The sequence below is a fragment of the Macaca mulatta genome, chromosome 15, assembly GCF_049350105.2.
Source record: "Macaca mulatta isolate MMU2019108-1 chromosome 15, T2T-MMU8v2.0, whole genome shotgun sequence".
NCBI lineage: Eukaryota > Metazoa > Chordata > Mammalia > Primates > Cercopithecidae > Macaca > Macaca mulatta.
Genome location: NC_133420.1, coordinates 19,060,919 through 19,073,661, shown reverse-complemented (window position 1 = coordinate 19,073,661; position 12,743 = coordinate 19,060,919). Strand labels below are relative to the sequence as shown.

The following is a 12,743-nucleotide window of genomic DNA, read 5'->3' as shown; positions in this document are numbered from 1 at the left end:
TTTTTGGAGATGGAGTCTCGCTCTGTCGCCCAGGCTGGAGTGCAGTGGCCGGATCTCGGCTCACTGCAAGCTCCACCTCCCGGGTTTGCGCCATTCTCCTGCCTCAGCCTCCCGAGTAGCTGGGACTACAGGCGCCCGCCACCTCGCCCGGCTAGTTTTTTTTGTATTTTTTTAGTAGAGACAGGGTTTCACCGTGTTAGCCAGGATGGTCTCGATCTCCAGACCTCCTGATCCGCCCATCTCGGCCTCCCAAAGTGCTGGGATTACAGGCTTGAGCCACCGCGCCCTGCCTCACATCCATTATTATAATTGAAAAAATTTTTCTGGCCGGGCCCAGCGGCGCATGCCTGTAATCTCAGCACTTTGGGAGGCTGAGGCAGGCGGATCACTGGAGGTCAGGAGTTCAAGACCAGCCTGGCCAACGTGGTAAAACCCCATCTCTGCTGAAAATACAAAAAGTAGCTGGGCGTGGTAGTGCCTGGCTGTAGTCCCAGCTACTCAGGAGGCTGAGGCACGAAGGTCACTTGAACCCGGGAGGCGGAGGTTGCAGTGAACCGTGATCATGCCACTGCACTCCAGCCTGGGCAACAGAGTGAGACTGAGTCTCATTAGAAGAAAAAAAAAAAGAAAAAAAAAATTTCTGTAGAGATTGGGGTTTGGTTATGTTGCCCCAAGCTGATCTTGAACTCCTTAAGCAATCCTCCTGCTTTGGCCTCCCAAAGTCCTGGGATTAAAGGTGTGAGCCACCACACCTGGCCTCTTCACATTTTAAAAACATTGTTTTGAAACCAAAAAGAGGTTTTAAAAAAGTCTCTATTTGATAAAAATATTTGCTGGGCATAGTGGTGTGTGCCTGTAGTCCAAGCTACTGAGAAGACTGAGGTAGGAGGATTGCTTGAGCCTGGGAGGTAAAGGCTGCAGATGATTGCAATACTCCACTCCAGCCTGGGTGACAGCGAGACCCTGTCTCCAAAAAAACGAAAAAACTACAGTTAATGAAGTAAATTCGAGTCTAATAATTATCTGAGGGCTGGGAAAACCAATCCATAGGGATACCTGTTGAACAGATCCTTATAGCTTTTTTTCTTTGTTTTGTTTCTGTTTTGTTTTGAGACAGAGTCTTGCTCTGTTGCCCAGGATGGAGTGCAGTGGTGCGATTTCGGCTCACTGCAACCTCTGCCCCCCAACTCCCGCCACCTGTTCAAGAGATTCTCCTGCCTCAGCCTTCCGATTAGCTGGGATTACAGGCGCCTGCCACCGTGCCCGGCTAATTTTTGTATTTTTAGTAGAGACGGGGTTTCACCATCTTGGCCCGGCTGGTCTTGAACTCCTGACCTTGTGATCCACCTTGGCCTTCCAAAGTGTTGGGATTACAGGCGTGAGCCACCGCACCCGGCCTTTTTGTTTTGTTTTGTTTTTGAGATGGAGTTTCACTCTTCTTGCCCAGGCTGGAGTGCAATGGTGCGATCTCGGCTCACCGCAACCTCTGCCTCCCAAGATCAAGCGATTCTCCTGCCTCAGCCTCCCAAGTAGCTGGGATTACAGGCAAAGGCCCCCACACCCAGCTAATTTTGTACTTTTAGTAGAGAAAGGGTTTCTCCATGTTGGTTAGGCTGGTCTTGAACTCCCGACCTCAGGTGATCCGCCCACCTCGGCCTCCCAAGGTGCTGGGATTACAGGTGTGAGCCACCATGCCTGGCCGTAGCTTATTTTTTTAATCCCTTTTTTTTAAATAGGCCCTTGTAGAAGACTCTTTATAGTTTCAAGCCATAGTTTGTGATGTCTCCTTTGACTTTGGCTTGCTATTTTGGGTTTTAGTTATTATGGCTTTTGTTTTAAAGGACCTGAAGGCCAATGAGTCACGGTTGAAGGACATTAACAAGGTAGCTGAAGACCTGGAGTCTGAAGGTCTTATGGCAGAGGAGGTGCAGGCTGTGCAACAACAGGTAGGTGTCTCCATCTTGGAGTGAGGCTCTGTTGCTGTAAGGATGCAGCTTTGTTCTTCCTATGTCTGTCATAGCCCAACAAGCAGTGTTTCATAGCACAGAATTGTGGCTTGACTGTAGGTCAGGTCCTCTATGTGACCAAAACCATTTTGATTAACTTCTTTATACCAATATCCCTCATCTCTATTTGGTTCTGGGGGGTCTTCTGTCTTCTCCGTAAGTCCATTAAATATTTAATGTTTATATAGCCATTAACTAATGGTAATTTCATAAGTTCCTCAAAGAAAAGGTTTATGTATAAATACTTGAAGTTCTGCTGGACATTTGGACTGGCATTTCCATTTGTCTTTTTGGAATTCTCTCCTGTGTTTCCAGGTTTGACCATAATGAGTATTCTTGAGAGATGTGTATTTCTTCTAATAATAAAACTGGTTTCTCTCTCTCCTTGTAGGAAGTGTATGGCATGATGCCCAGGGTAAGTTTCGGGTACTGTGTGTGGATCTTGAACATGAGAAGGGTTTAAACTTTGGTAAGAATATCCAGGCCAAGAACTTCATCAGAATTGCTGTTCCTTAACCTCCGATGCCTTTTGTGTGTAAAGATTTGTGGAAAACACCAAAAATTGATTTCTTTTTTTTTGAGACAGAGTCTCACTCTGTCACCCAGACTAGAGTGCAGTGGTGTGATCTTGGCTCACTGCAACCTCCACCTCCCAGGTTCAAGCGATTCTCCCATCTCAGCTTCCTGAGTAGCTGGAATTCCAGGCGTGTGGCATCACACCCAGCTAATTTTTGTATTTTTAGTACAGACGGGGTTTCACCATGTTGTCCAGGCTAGTCTCGAACTCCCAACCTCAGGTGATCCGCCCACGTCAGCTTCCCAGAGTGCTGGGATTACAGACGTGAGCCACCACTTCTGGCCCAGAAATTGATTTCTACTTACCATTCTTCAAAAGACAAAAAAATGTTGGGTTTTTTTTGTTTGTTTTGTTTGTAAGAGATAGGGTCTTGCTTTGTTGTCCAGACTGGAGGTCAGTGGCTTTTCACAGCTACAGTTATAGCCTACTGCAGCCTCGAACTCCTGGCCTCAAGCAATCCTCCCACTTCAATCTCCCAATTATCTAGGACAACAGGCATGCAACACAAAGCGCAGCTCTTTAAAAAAAAAAAAAAAAAAGCCGGGCGCGGTGGCTCAAGCCTGTAATCCCAGCACTTTGGGAGGCCGAGACGGGCGGATCACAAGGTCAGGAGATCGAGACCATCCTGGCTAACACGGTGAAACCCCGTCTCTACTAAAAAAATACAAAAAACTAGCCGGGCGAGGTGGCGGACGCCTGTAGTCCCAGCTACTCGGGAGGCTGAGGCAGGAGAATGGCGTGAACCCGGGAGGTGGAGCTTGCAGTGAGCTGAGATCCGGCCACTGCACTCCAGCTTGGGTGACAGAGCGAGACTCCGTCTCAAAAAAAAAAAAAAAAAAAAAAAAAAAAAAAAAAAAGTCTTTATCTCTTCAGTTTTCTTTTTTTTTTTTTTTTTTGAGACAGAGTCTCACGCTGTTGCCCAGGCTGGAGTGCAGTGGCGCGATCTCGGCTCACTGCAAGCTCTGCCTCCTGGGTTCACGCCATTCTCCTGCCTCAGCCTCCTGAGTAGCTAGGACTACAGGCACCCGCCACCGCGCCCGGCTAATTTTTTGTATTTTTAGTAGAGACGGGGTTTCACTGTGGTCTCGATCTCCTGACCTTGTGATCCGCCCGCCTCGGCCTCCCAAAGTGCTGGGATTACAGGCTTGAGCCACCGCGCCTGGCCTATCTCTTCAGTTTTCTAAAACTTCTTCTATAGCTATCTTTAGGTTTGTTTATTACCCCTTTGCAGACAATCTTATGAGTACAACATAAAGAAAAGTTGGTGGTTTTCATATTAAATTTCTTTATTCTCTCCATTTCTTCTACTGGATAAAAAGTTGGAATTTGTCTCTCCTGTTTGTTGGCTTAATTTTTCTTAACTAGCCTTGAAGTTTGTTACCAGCCAAACTATGGAGGGAGAATGCTGTTTTGATTAGTGTATTAATATCTGGGATCTCCCCTGGGGGAAACTAGAGTCATTAACTGGAAAGGTCAGGTGCTTTGTTGTTTCATGCTCAATTGCATGGCTGCCTAAATTACTCTTTCTCTGAATAGGATGAAACTGATCCCAAGACAGCCTCCCCGTGGAAGGTAAGGACTCTTTTGCAAATTATTGTTTTCAGGAGTTTTGTGAGAGCATGAAATATGTTGTGTCCTTTTCTGGTGTGCCTTTCTCTGAATATTCAGCTTGTCTTAAATCTTTAGTCATTTCTGGACTTGTTTGGGGTGGTTTCTTTCTGAATCTGTTATCTCTTAAAATGTGATGCTTAATATACAAAAGCAGAGTGTCTACGTCAAATGCTCAGTACAGTTAGGTTGCATTGATTACCCATGTTGGTGCAGCATATGCTGCAGCAGGGAGCACTGTGTGGTTGGCAGGGTCCCACCAGTAAGAGGCAGTCCAAAGGGAAATGACGTGAACACGAGAACAACTGCACCCGTAAAGGAGGGCAGGCCTTCATTCACCATTTGCTTGGCCTCTATCCTGTGGCCCAAGAAAGGCTTCAGAGATGCCCGATGCAGAGATGTAAAGGGAGGAATGAGATGTTTCCCCACTACAGTAGACATTTTTCTGGACAAATCCAGGTGTGAATATGGCTTAACCAGAATGGGCCATCCCTGACCAAGAATGCAGGGGAAAAGGTGTTTGTTTTGTTTGTTTGTTTGTTTGTTTGTTTGTGATGGAGTCTTGCCCTGTCAGCCAGGCTGGAGTGTGGTGGCGCAATCTCCGCTCACTGCAACCTCTGCCTCCCTAGTTCAAGCAATTCTCCTGCCTCAGCCTCCCAAGTAGCTGGGACTACAGGCATGTGCCACCATGCCTGGCTAATTTTTGTGTTTTTAGTAGAGACAGGGTTTCGCCATGTTGGCCAGGGTAGTCTTTAACTCCTGACCACAGGTGATCCACCCGCCTCAACCTTCCGAAGTGTTGAGATTACAGGCCTGAGCCACAGCGCCCAGCCAGGGAGAAGGTTTTTTTTGTTTTTGTTTTTTGTTGTTTTTTTTGAGACGGAGTCTAGCTCTGTTGCCCAGGCTGGAATGCAGTGGCATGATCTGAGCTCGCTGCAACCTCTGCTTCCCAGATTCAAGCGATCCTCCTTCCTCAGCTCCCCCTAGTAGCTGGGATTACAGGCATGCACCACCATGCCTGCTAATTTTTGTATTTTCAGAAGAGTTAGGGTTTCGCCACATTGGCCAGGCTGGTCTCAAACTCCTGACCTCAGGTGATCCGCCCACCTCGGCCTCCCAAAGTGTTGGGATTACTGGCCTGGCTGAGGTTTTTTATGTGATACATTTATAGCTGTGATTGTGTAACTGGTTGCGTGTGTCTCAGTTCTAGCATCTTCCCTCCTGACCCAGCTCTTCAGGAATACATCATTTAAGTTACAGGCAAGTTAGAGAGCAGATTCTGACTTTATAAAAGTAGATCTTTTGGCTAGGTGTGGTGGCTCACACCTATAATCCCAGCATTGCGGGAGGCTGAGACAGGTGGATGAGCCCAGGAATTGGAGACCAGACTGGGCAACATGGCGAAACCCCGGCTCTACAAAAAACAAAACAAAACAAAAAAAGTTTTAAAAAGAAAAAAGAAAGTAGGTCTTCTCCTCCTTAGTACAATGGTGAGTTGACAAGCAGATAAAAAAAAAGTAAAATTTTTAAAAGTGTATCCCCAGAAATATGAAGAAAGCATGAAAACCTTAAAACAAAAAGCCTCCCCCCAACAACCCTTCCATGTCCACCTTTGAACCCGCTCAGTCACCTTGTCTGACCTCTCCTGAGGACCTAGGCTGAGAGGGATCTGTGTCTTGTGGCCTCCTTCCCTGACTGGCTCTGACTATCCTCCTTGTTAAGTAGGTTTCTAATTGGGCCAGGCATGGGGGGTATACTTTTCCTTCTATTCAGCTCTCTCTCCTTTTCTCACTCTTCGCTTTTCTTACATAGCAAAACTTGATCATTGATTATATGAATGGGCAACAGCCTTACTTACGCCCTCAGCAGAATGTTTCTGATAACATAAGTATTCTTTCAGAAGTTTATTTTAGATACCTTTATAAATCCCAGTACCTCTTACTGGAGACAGTGGGTCCACCTTCTGACTCCTATAAACACACCAGTTGAAAATGCCACCTAGGGATGCCATGAGGACGTCTGCATCCAAGCTCAGCCATCTTGGCCTCCTTTTTTTTTTTTTTTTTTTTTTTTTTGTGAGACAGAGTCTTGCTCTTTCACCCAGGCTGGAGTGCAGTGGCGTGATCTCAGCTCACTGCAACCTCTGCCTCCTGGGTTCAAGCAGTTCTCCCGCCTCAGCCTCCTGTGTAGCTGGGATTACAGGCACCCGCCACCATGCCCAGCTAATTTTTATATTTTTGGTAGAGACGGGGTTTCACCATGTTGGCCAGGCTGGTCTTGATCTCCTAACCTCAGGTGATCCACCCGCCTTGGCCTCCCAAAGTGCTGGGATTACAGTCGTGAGCCACCATGCCCTGCCTCTTGTTCTTTACTCAAAGGGTTGTGAGCATTGTAACCTGGGCCAATTTGAGTTTCTTTCCAGTGAATTGGATGGACTGTAAGATCCTAAGGGACTTTATTTATTTGTTTTTATTTAATTTTATTTATTTATTTATTTTTGAGACGGAGTCTTGCTCTGTTGCCCAGGCTGGAGTGCAGTGGCACAATCTCAGCTCACTGCAACCTCTGCCTCCCAGGTTCAAGCGATTCTCCTGCCTCAGCCTCCTAAGTAGCTGGGATTACAGGCTCACACCACTGTGCCCAGCTAATTTTTGTATTTTTAGTGGAGACAGGGTTTCACCATGTTGGTGAGGCTGGTCTCAAACTCGTGACCTCAGGTGATCTACCCACCTCGGCCTCCGAAAGTGCTGGGATTACAGGCGTGAGCCACCGTGCCTAGCCCTAAGGGACTTTAGATTTTTAGAAGGATCTATATTGTTGACAGCTATATTGTTGAAATGTACATTGTTGAAAGCTAATTCACTGCTTTATTTTTTCCCTCTGGTAAAGCCGTTGCCCTTCAATGGGGATACTGTTAAAAAGAACAGCAACCCAATAACTATAATTAGAAATGAAAGTGATTATTAGTGTTCCTGACTGTTAAATAGTCTCAGCTGCCAGCATTTGTTAAATTAGGGTTTGTTTTTTCTTTTTCTGGAATATTCTCCTGTAGTATAGACAAGAAAATGATATTAATCATTAGTCTTTTAGGTATTTTTCTGTCCAGCTAGCTGCTGGAATTGTGATTTTTACCATTCTCTTTTCACTCTTCATCAGATAAAATTAATTACTGAGCTGAGTCTAATTGTGCATTTTGGGTATTTTCATGACCTTCTAGTAGTTGACACTTCTACTGATGTCTCTGTTAAGAATGTTGCCAGTATCCCTTTAAGGTAATTTGGGTTGATCACAGGGACCTAGTCAATGACACTTGCAGCTCAGATCTCTAATTGCCAGGCACTTGATTAGTTTTGCCTTCTGCTTTCCTCCCTACCTAGTCTGCTCGTCTGATGGTTCACACCGTGGCCACCTTTAATTCCATCAAGGTAAGAAGCAGTGACCAGCTCCCCTAATCTCCCCTGGTTTTCTCCACTATCTTCCTTCCCTGTCTACAGTAGAGCTCTTGTTCTTGTCAACCGGGTGAACTGTGACATATCTCACTCTCCTGGGTCCAAGCATGTCCTAAGTAAACATCAGCATGCTCATGGTCACTGGGTAGCTTGGTGGCTTTCCTGTCAAGAACCCGCCAGGGAAGGCAGCAAGCCTTCCCTCTGATTTCCAGTAGGTCAGGGAGCTAGAAGGAGCACAGTCTCAGGAAAGCAGTGAGTGGCTCCCTTGCCGCCTGCAGTGCGAGGTCCTGTAGCATACTGGCTCTTCCCAGGCCTGCTGTGGCCTGTGAGGCTGCTGGTCGGGTGTTGGGAGGCAGCGAGCGCTGGGATTTCTCCACGCAGATGTGATTTAGGAAGCAGTTGCTAACTGCCAGGCCCCAGGCTAGGAGATGAGAGTAAGGAAGAGTCAGCTATGTCTCCTGCTGCCTCAGAGGGGATGCCTAGGTCAGGTGTTTGTGGGTGTTGAAGCTGTCAGGCACAGCTAGTTTTGGCTTGGCTCTGACTGGAATGTTGTATACTAATTTATTCAGCGAGGAAGGTTGGAAACAGGAAATTATATGTGCCCTAGCATCTCCTTCAAGCAAAGTCATTTTCCCAAAGTCTGACTGGGAGCATGACGAGAGGCGGTGCAATGGAGCTGATGTTTTGCTGTCCTGCAGGAGCTGAATGAGCGCTGGCGGTCCCTACAGCAGCTGGCCGAGGAACGGAGTCAGCTCTTGGGCAGTGCCCATGAAGTACAGAGGTTCCACAGGTGAGGGGTGAACCCTGGGCTGGGAGAGGGAGAAACAGGTGACTGCTAGTTCCTGACAGCCCCCAAGCTTGCTGAGTGAGATCCTATAGGAACGGCTGGCTCTTGTTGATGTTTACATCTGACACAGGGTGGATGCTCAGTAAATCCTGCTAAGTGAATTATTTTGCTTTTTAGAGTTATTGGTGGTAGCCACAGACAAATATACAAATGTCAGCTAAATAAATTTTCTTAGGCCAGACCTGGTGGCTCATGCCTGTAATCCCAGCACTTTGGGAGGCCAAGGCAGGCAGCTCACCTGAGGTCAGGAGTTTGAGACCAGCCTGACCAACATGGGGAAAACCCACCTCTACTAAAAATAAAAAGATAACTGGGCGTGGTGGCGAGTGCCTGTAATCCTAGCTACTTGGTAGGCTGAGGCAGGAGAATCGCTTGAACCCGGTGGGGGTGGAGGTTGCAGTGAGCCAAGATTGTGCATTGTGCTCCAGCCTAGGTGACAAGAACGAAACTCCGTCTCAATAAATAAATAAATAAATAAATAAATAAAATTTTTTTAGTGTCTGTCCTGTAATCAAGGCATTTGTACTCAGCATTTCTTAACGTAAATGTGTCTCCCCTTTAGAGATGCTGATGAAACCAAAGAATGGATTGAAGAGAAGAATCAAGCTCTAAACACAGACAATTATGGACATGATCTCGCCAGTGTGCAGGCCCTGCAACGCAAGCATGAGGGCTTTGAGAGGGACCTTGCAGCTCTCGGTGACAAGGTGAGAAGACCCAAAGTCATCTTCTGGCATTTTTGCCCCAGAAAGAGAAGTCTTCTGTTCTGCAGAGCACACCCCCTTACTGCAAGCTCATTCACCACTTTGTTCCCATAGGTAAACTCCCTTGGTGAAACAGCAGAGCGCCTGATCCAGTCCCATCCCGAGTCAGCAGAGGACCTCCAGGAAAAGTGCACAGAGTTAAACCAGGCCTGGAGCAGCCTGGGGAAACGTGCAGATCAGCGCAAGGCAAAGTTGGGCGACTCCCACGACCTGCAGCGCTTTCTTAGCGATTTCCGGTACGGAGCTACGTTCACTCAGACCTCTGGAACATAGAGCCTTCTTTGCAGGGGTCATTTTTATTGTGAAAGTAGCACATGCTCATCTGGGTACAATGGCTCACACCTATAATCCCAGCACTTTGGGAGGCCGAGGCAAGCGGATCGCTTGAACTCAGAAGTCGGAGACCAGCCTGGGATACATGGCAAAACACTTTGGCTATTGTAAAATTTTAAATTTTAATTTAAGAATTAAAAACCTCCGGGCACAGTGGCTCATGCCTGTAATCCCAGCACTTTGGGGAGACCAAGGCGGGCGGATCACCTGAGGTCAAGAGTTCAAGAGCAGCCTAGCCAACATGGCGAAACCATGTTTCTACTAAAAGTACAAAAATTACCTGGGCATGGTGGCAGACACCTGTAATCCCAGCTACTCAGGAGGCTGAGGCAGGAGAATCACTTGAATCTGAGAGGCGGAGGTTGCAATGAGCCGAGATCGTGCCACTGCATTCCAGCCCGGGTGACAAGAGTGAGACTCAATCTCAAAAAAAAAAAAGAAAAAATTAAAAACAGAAAAAAGTAGTACGTAATCAATGTAAAATAGTCAAACTACTGAATTCCAGATTGTTAAAAATAATTCTCCACAGCCAGGCATGGTGGCTTACGTCTGTAATCTCAGCACTTTGGGAAGCCAAGGCAGGTGGATCATGAGGTCAGGAGTTCAAGACCAGCCTGGCCAACATGGTGAAACCCCATCTGTACTAAAAATACAAACATTAGCCAGGCATGGTGGCACGCACCTGTAATTCCAGCTACTCGGGAGGCTGAGGCAGGAGAATCACTTGAACCCGGGAGGCGGAGGTTGCAGTAAGCTGAGACCGTACCACTGCACTCTAGCCTGGGCGATGGAGCAAGACTGCCTCAAAAAAAAAAAAAAAAAGTCTCTGCTTTCCTATCCAAGTACAGGCGTACGCCCTCTCATCCCCTTGCCATATGACATTATATTTTTCCCTAGACATATATATATGTGTGTCTCTTGTTGCCCAGGCTGGAGTGCAATGGCACAATCTTGGCTCATTGCAACCTCCGCCTCCCGGATTCAAGCGATTATCCTGCCTCAGTCTCCCGAATAGCTGGGATCACAGGCATGCACCACCAACCCCGGCTAATTTTGTATTTTTTTTCAGTAGAGATGGGGTTTCTCCATGTTGTCCAGGCTGGTCTTGAACTCCTGACCTCAGGTGATCCACCCACCTCAGCCTCCCAAAGTGCTGGGATGAGGCGTGAGCCACCATGTCCGGCCTTTTTTTTTTTTTTTGAGACAGGATCTGGCTCTGTTGCCCAGGCTGGAGTGCAGTGGCCCAATCATTGCTCACCGCACCCTCAACTTCCCAGGCTCAAGTGATCCGTCTGCATCAGCTTCCCATGTAGCTGGTACCATAGGCATGTACCACCACACCTGGCTAGTTTTTAAATTTTTAGTAGAGACTAGGTCTCACTGTGTTGCCCAGGCTGGTCTCAAATTCCTGGGCTCAAATGATCCTCTCGCCTCAGCCTCCCAAAGTGCTGAGATTTCAAGCATGAGCCACTTCACCTGGCCTATGTCTTACCTGGCATTAATGTCATTAGGACACTAGGCCAGTTGTCTTAAAATGTCCCGCAATCTTGTACCTCTGCCTTTTTAATGACTACACAGCAATCCACTGGATGGGCGATTTATGACTTGTTCAATAGTAGCCATTGAGGACAGACACTTACTTTGTCTTTTTTTGTGCTCTTTAACAATATTATTTTACACACACACTTGCACACTTGTGGTGCTTGTATCTGTTAGCTGGGGCATCTCCCCTGCTGCAGTGAGAGTAGGCAGATGCTGCTTTCTTTCACAGGCCTCTGGGAGGAGGTCCCAGTTGGCAGTTAGTTTTCTTTTTCTTTTTATTGAGGTAAGGGCCACACAACATATAATTAACCACTTTAAAATGTGCAATCCATGACATTTAATGGATTCACAGTGTTGTGCAGCCACTCCTCTCTAGCTTTGAAACATTTTCATTGCCCTAGAATAACATCCCTTAACTAATCACCCCCTCTTCTCTGTTCCCCACCCACTCGGAATCCTTTATCTGCTTTCTGCGTCCATGGATTTGCCTCTTTTGGACATATCATATAAAAGGAATCATACCATATCTGACCTTACATACTCAGTTTTGTGCCCTTGTGCTTGCACAGCTGTGAGAAACTGGATCAAATGCATGCACAGGCCTAGGGCTTCAAGGGTTAATCCTAAAGAAAGGCTTTTTCTTTTTTTTAGAGACAAGATTTCACCACATTGCCCAAGCTGGTCTGGAATTTGTGAGCTCAAGTGATCCTCCTGCCTCAGCCTCCCAAAGTGCTAGGATTACGGGCGTGAGCCACCATGCCCGGCCAACAAAGCCTTTTTCATTTGAAGCTATCAAAGACTTAATTGTAGCTAGAACTTGTTATTCTGGAGGGTGAAAAGATCTTAATTATAAACTTACTGACTTTTCCTCCAAGAAATTCGGACTTTTAAAAAAATAACTCAACAATGGCTGGGCACAGTGGCTCATGCCTGTAATCCCAGCACGTTGGGAGGCCGAGGCGGGTGGATCACAAGGTCAGGAGATCGAGACCATTCTGGCTAACACGGTGAAACCCCGTCTTTACTAAAAATACAAAAACATTAGCCAGGAACGGTGGCAGATGCCTGTAGTCCCAGCTACTCGGGAGGCTGAGGCAGGAGAGTGGCGTGAACCCGGGAGGCGGAGGTGGAGCTTGCAGTGAGCCAAGATTGCACTACTGCACTCCAGCCTGGGCGACAGAGCGAGACTCCGTCTCAAAAAAAAAAACAAGAAGAACAAGAAGTTTTGAAACACTTTGCCCAAAGACCTAGCCTCATTCAGTAGATTAGATTAATCCAAGATAACTTTCTGAGGCAAGAATTATGTCATTCCCTGTTTTCCTGGGCAGAAGATCTCTTTACCAGATAATATAATAGCTATTTTTCTGGGGTTCTGGTTTCCAGGGACCTCATGTCTTGGATCAATGGAATACGGGGGTTGGTGTCCTCAGATGAGCTAGCCAAGGATGTCACCGGAGCTGAGGCGTTGCTGGAGCGACACCAGGTGGGTGGACCTGCCTGCTGAGTAGCAAAGACGTGACTGCTCTGCAGGGCCCTGGAGGCCTCATTCCCTCCTTTTGTGGTGAGTCGATAGTTGACATCAGAGTGGGCATCTGCTGCCAGTTACCTAATCCCTTC

The 12,743-nt window shown here is 47.0% G+C and overlaps 1 protein-coding gene across 23 annotated transcripts in view; it reads left to right on the top strand.

The window, feature by feature from the left end:
- Positions 1–12,743, top strand: part of SPTAN1 (spectrin alpha, non-erythrocytic 1) — an 85,757-nt gene that overhangs the window by 45,596 nt on the left and 27,418 nt on the right. For all 23 annotated transcript variants that reach the window (XR_013404656.1, XR_013404654.1, XR_013404655.1 and 20 more), the window contains 8 exon segments: positions 1,842–1,946; positions 2,398–2,421; positions 4,120–4,155; positions 7,569–7,616; positions 8,339–8,430; positions 9,050–9,194; positions 9,306–9,487; positions 12,510–12,609. Coding sequence is in view for 18 of the 23 variants with exons in the window: in XM_077965636.1 (XP_077821762.1) it covers positions 1,842–1,946; positions 2,398–2,421; positions 4,120–4,155; positions 7,569–7,616; positions 8,339–8,430; positions 9,050–9,194; positions 9,306–9,487; positions 12,510–12,609 (732 nt within the window). In the remaining 5 variants the exon portion in view is untranslated.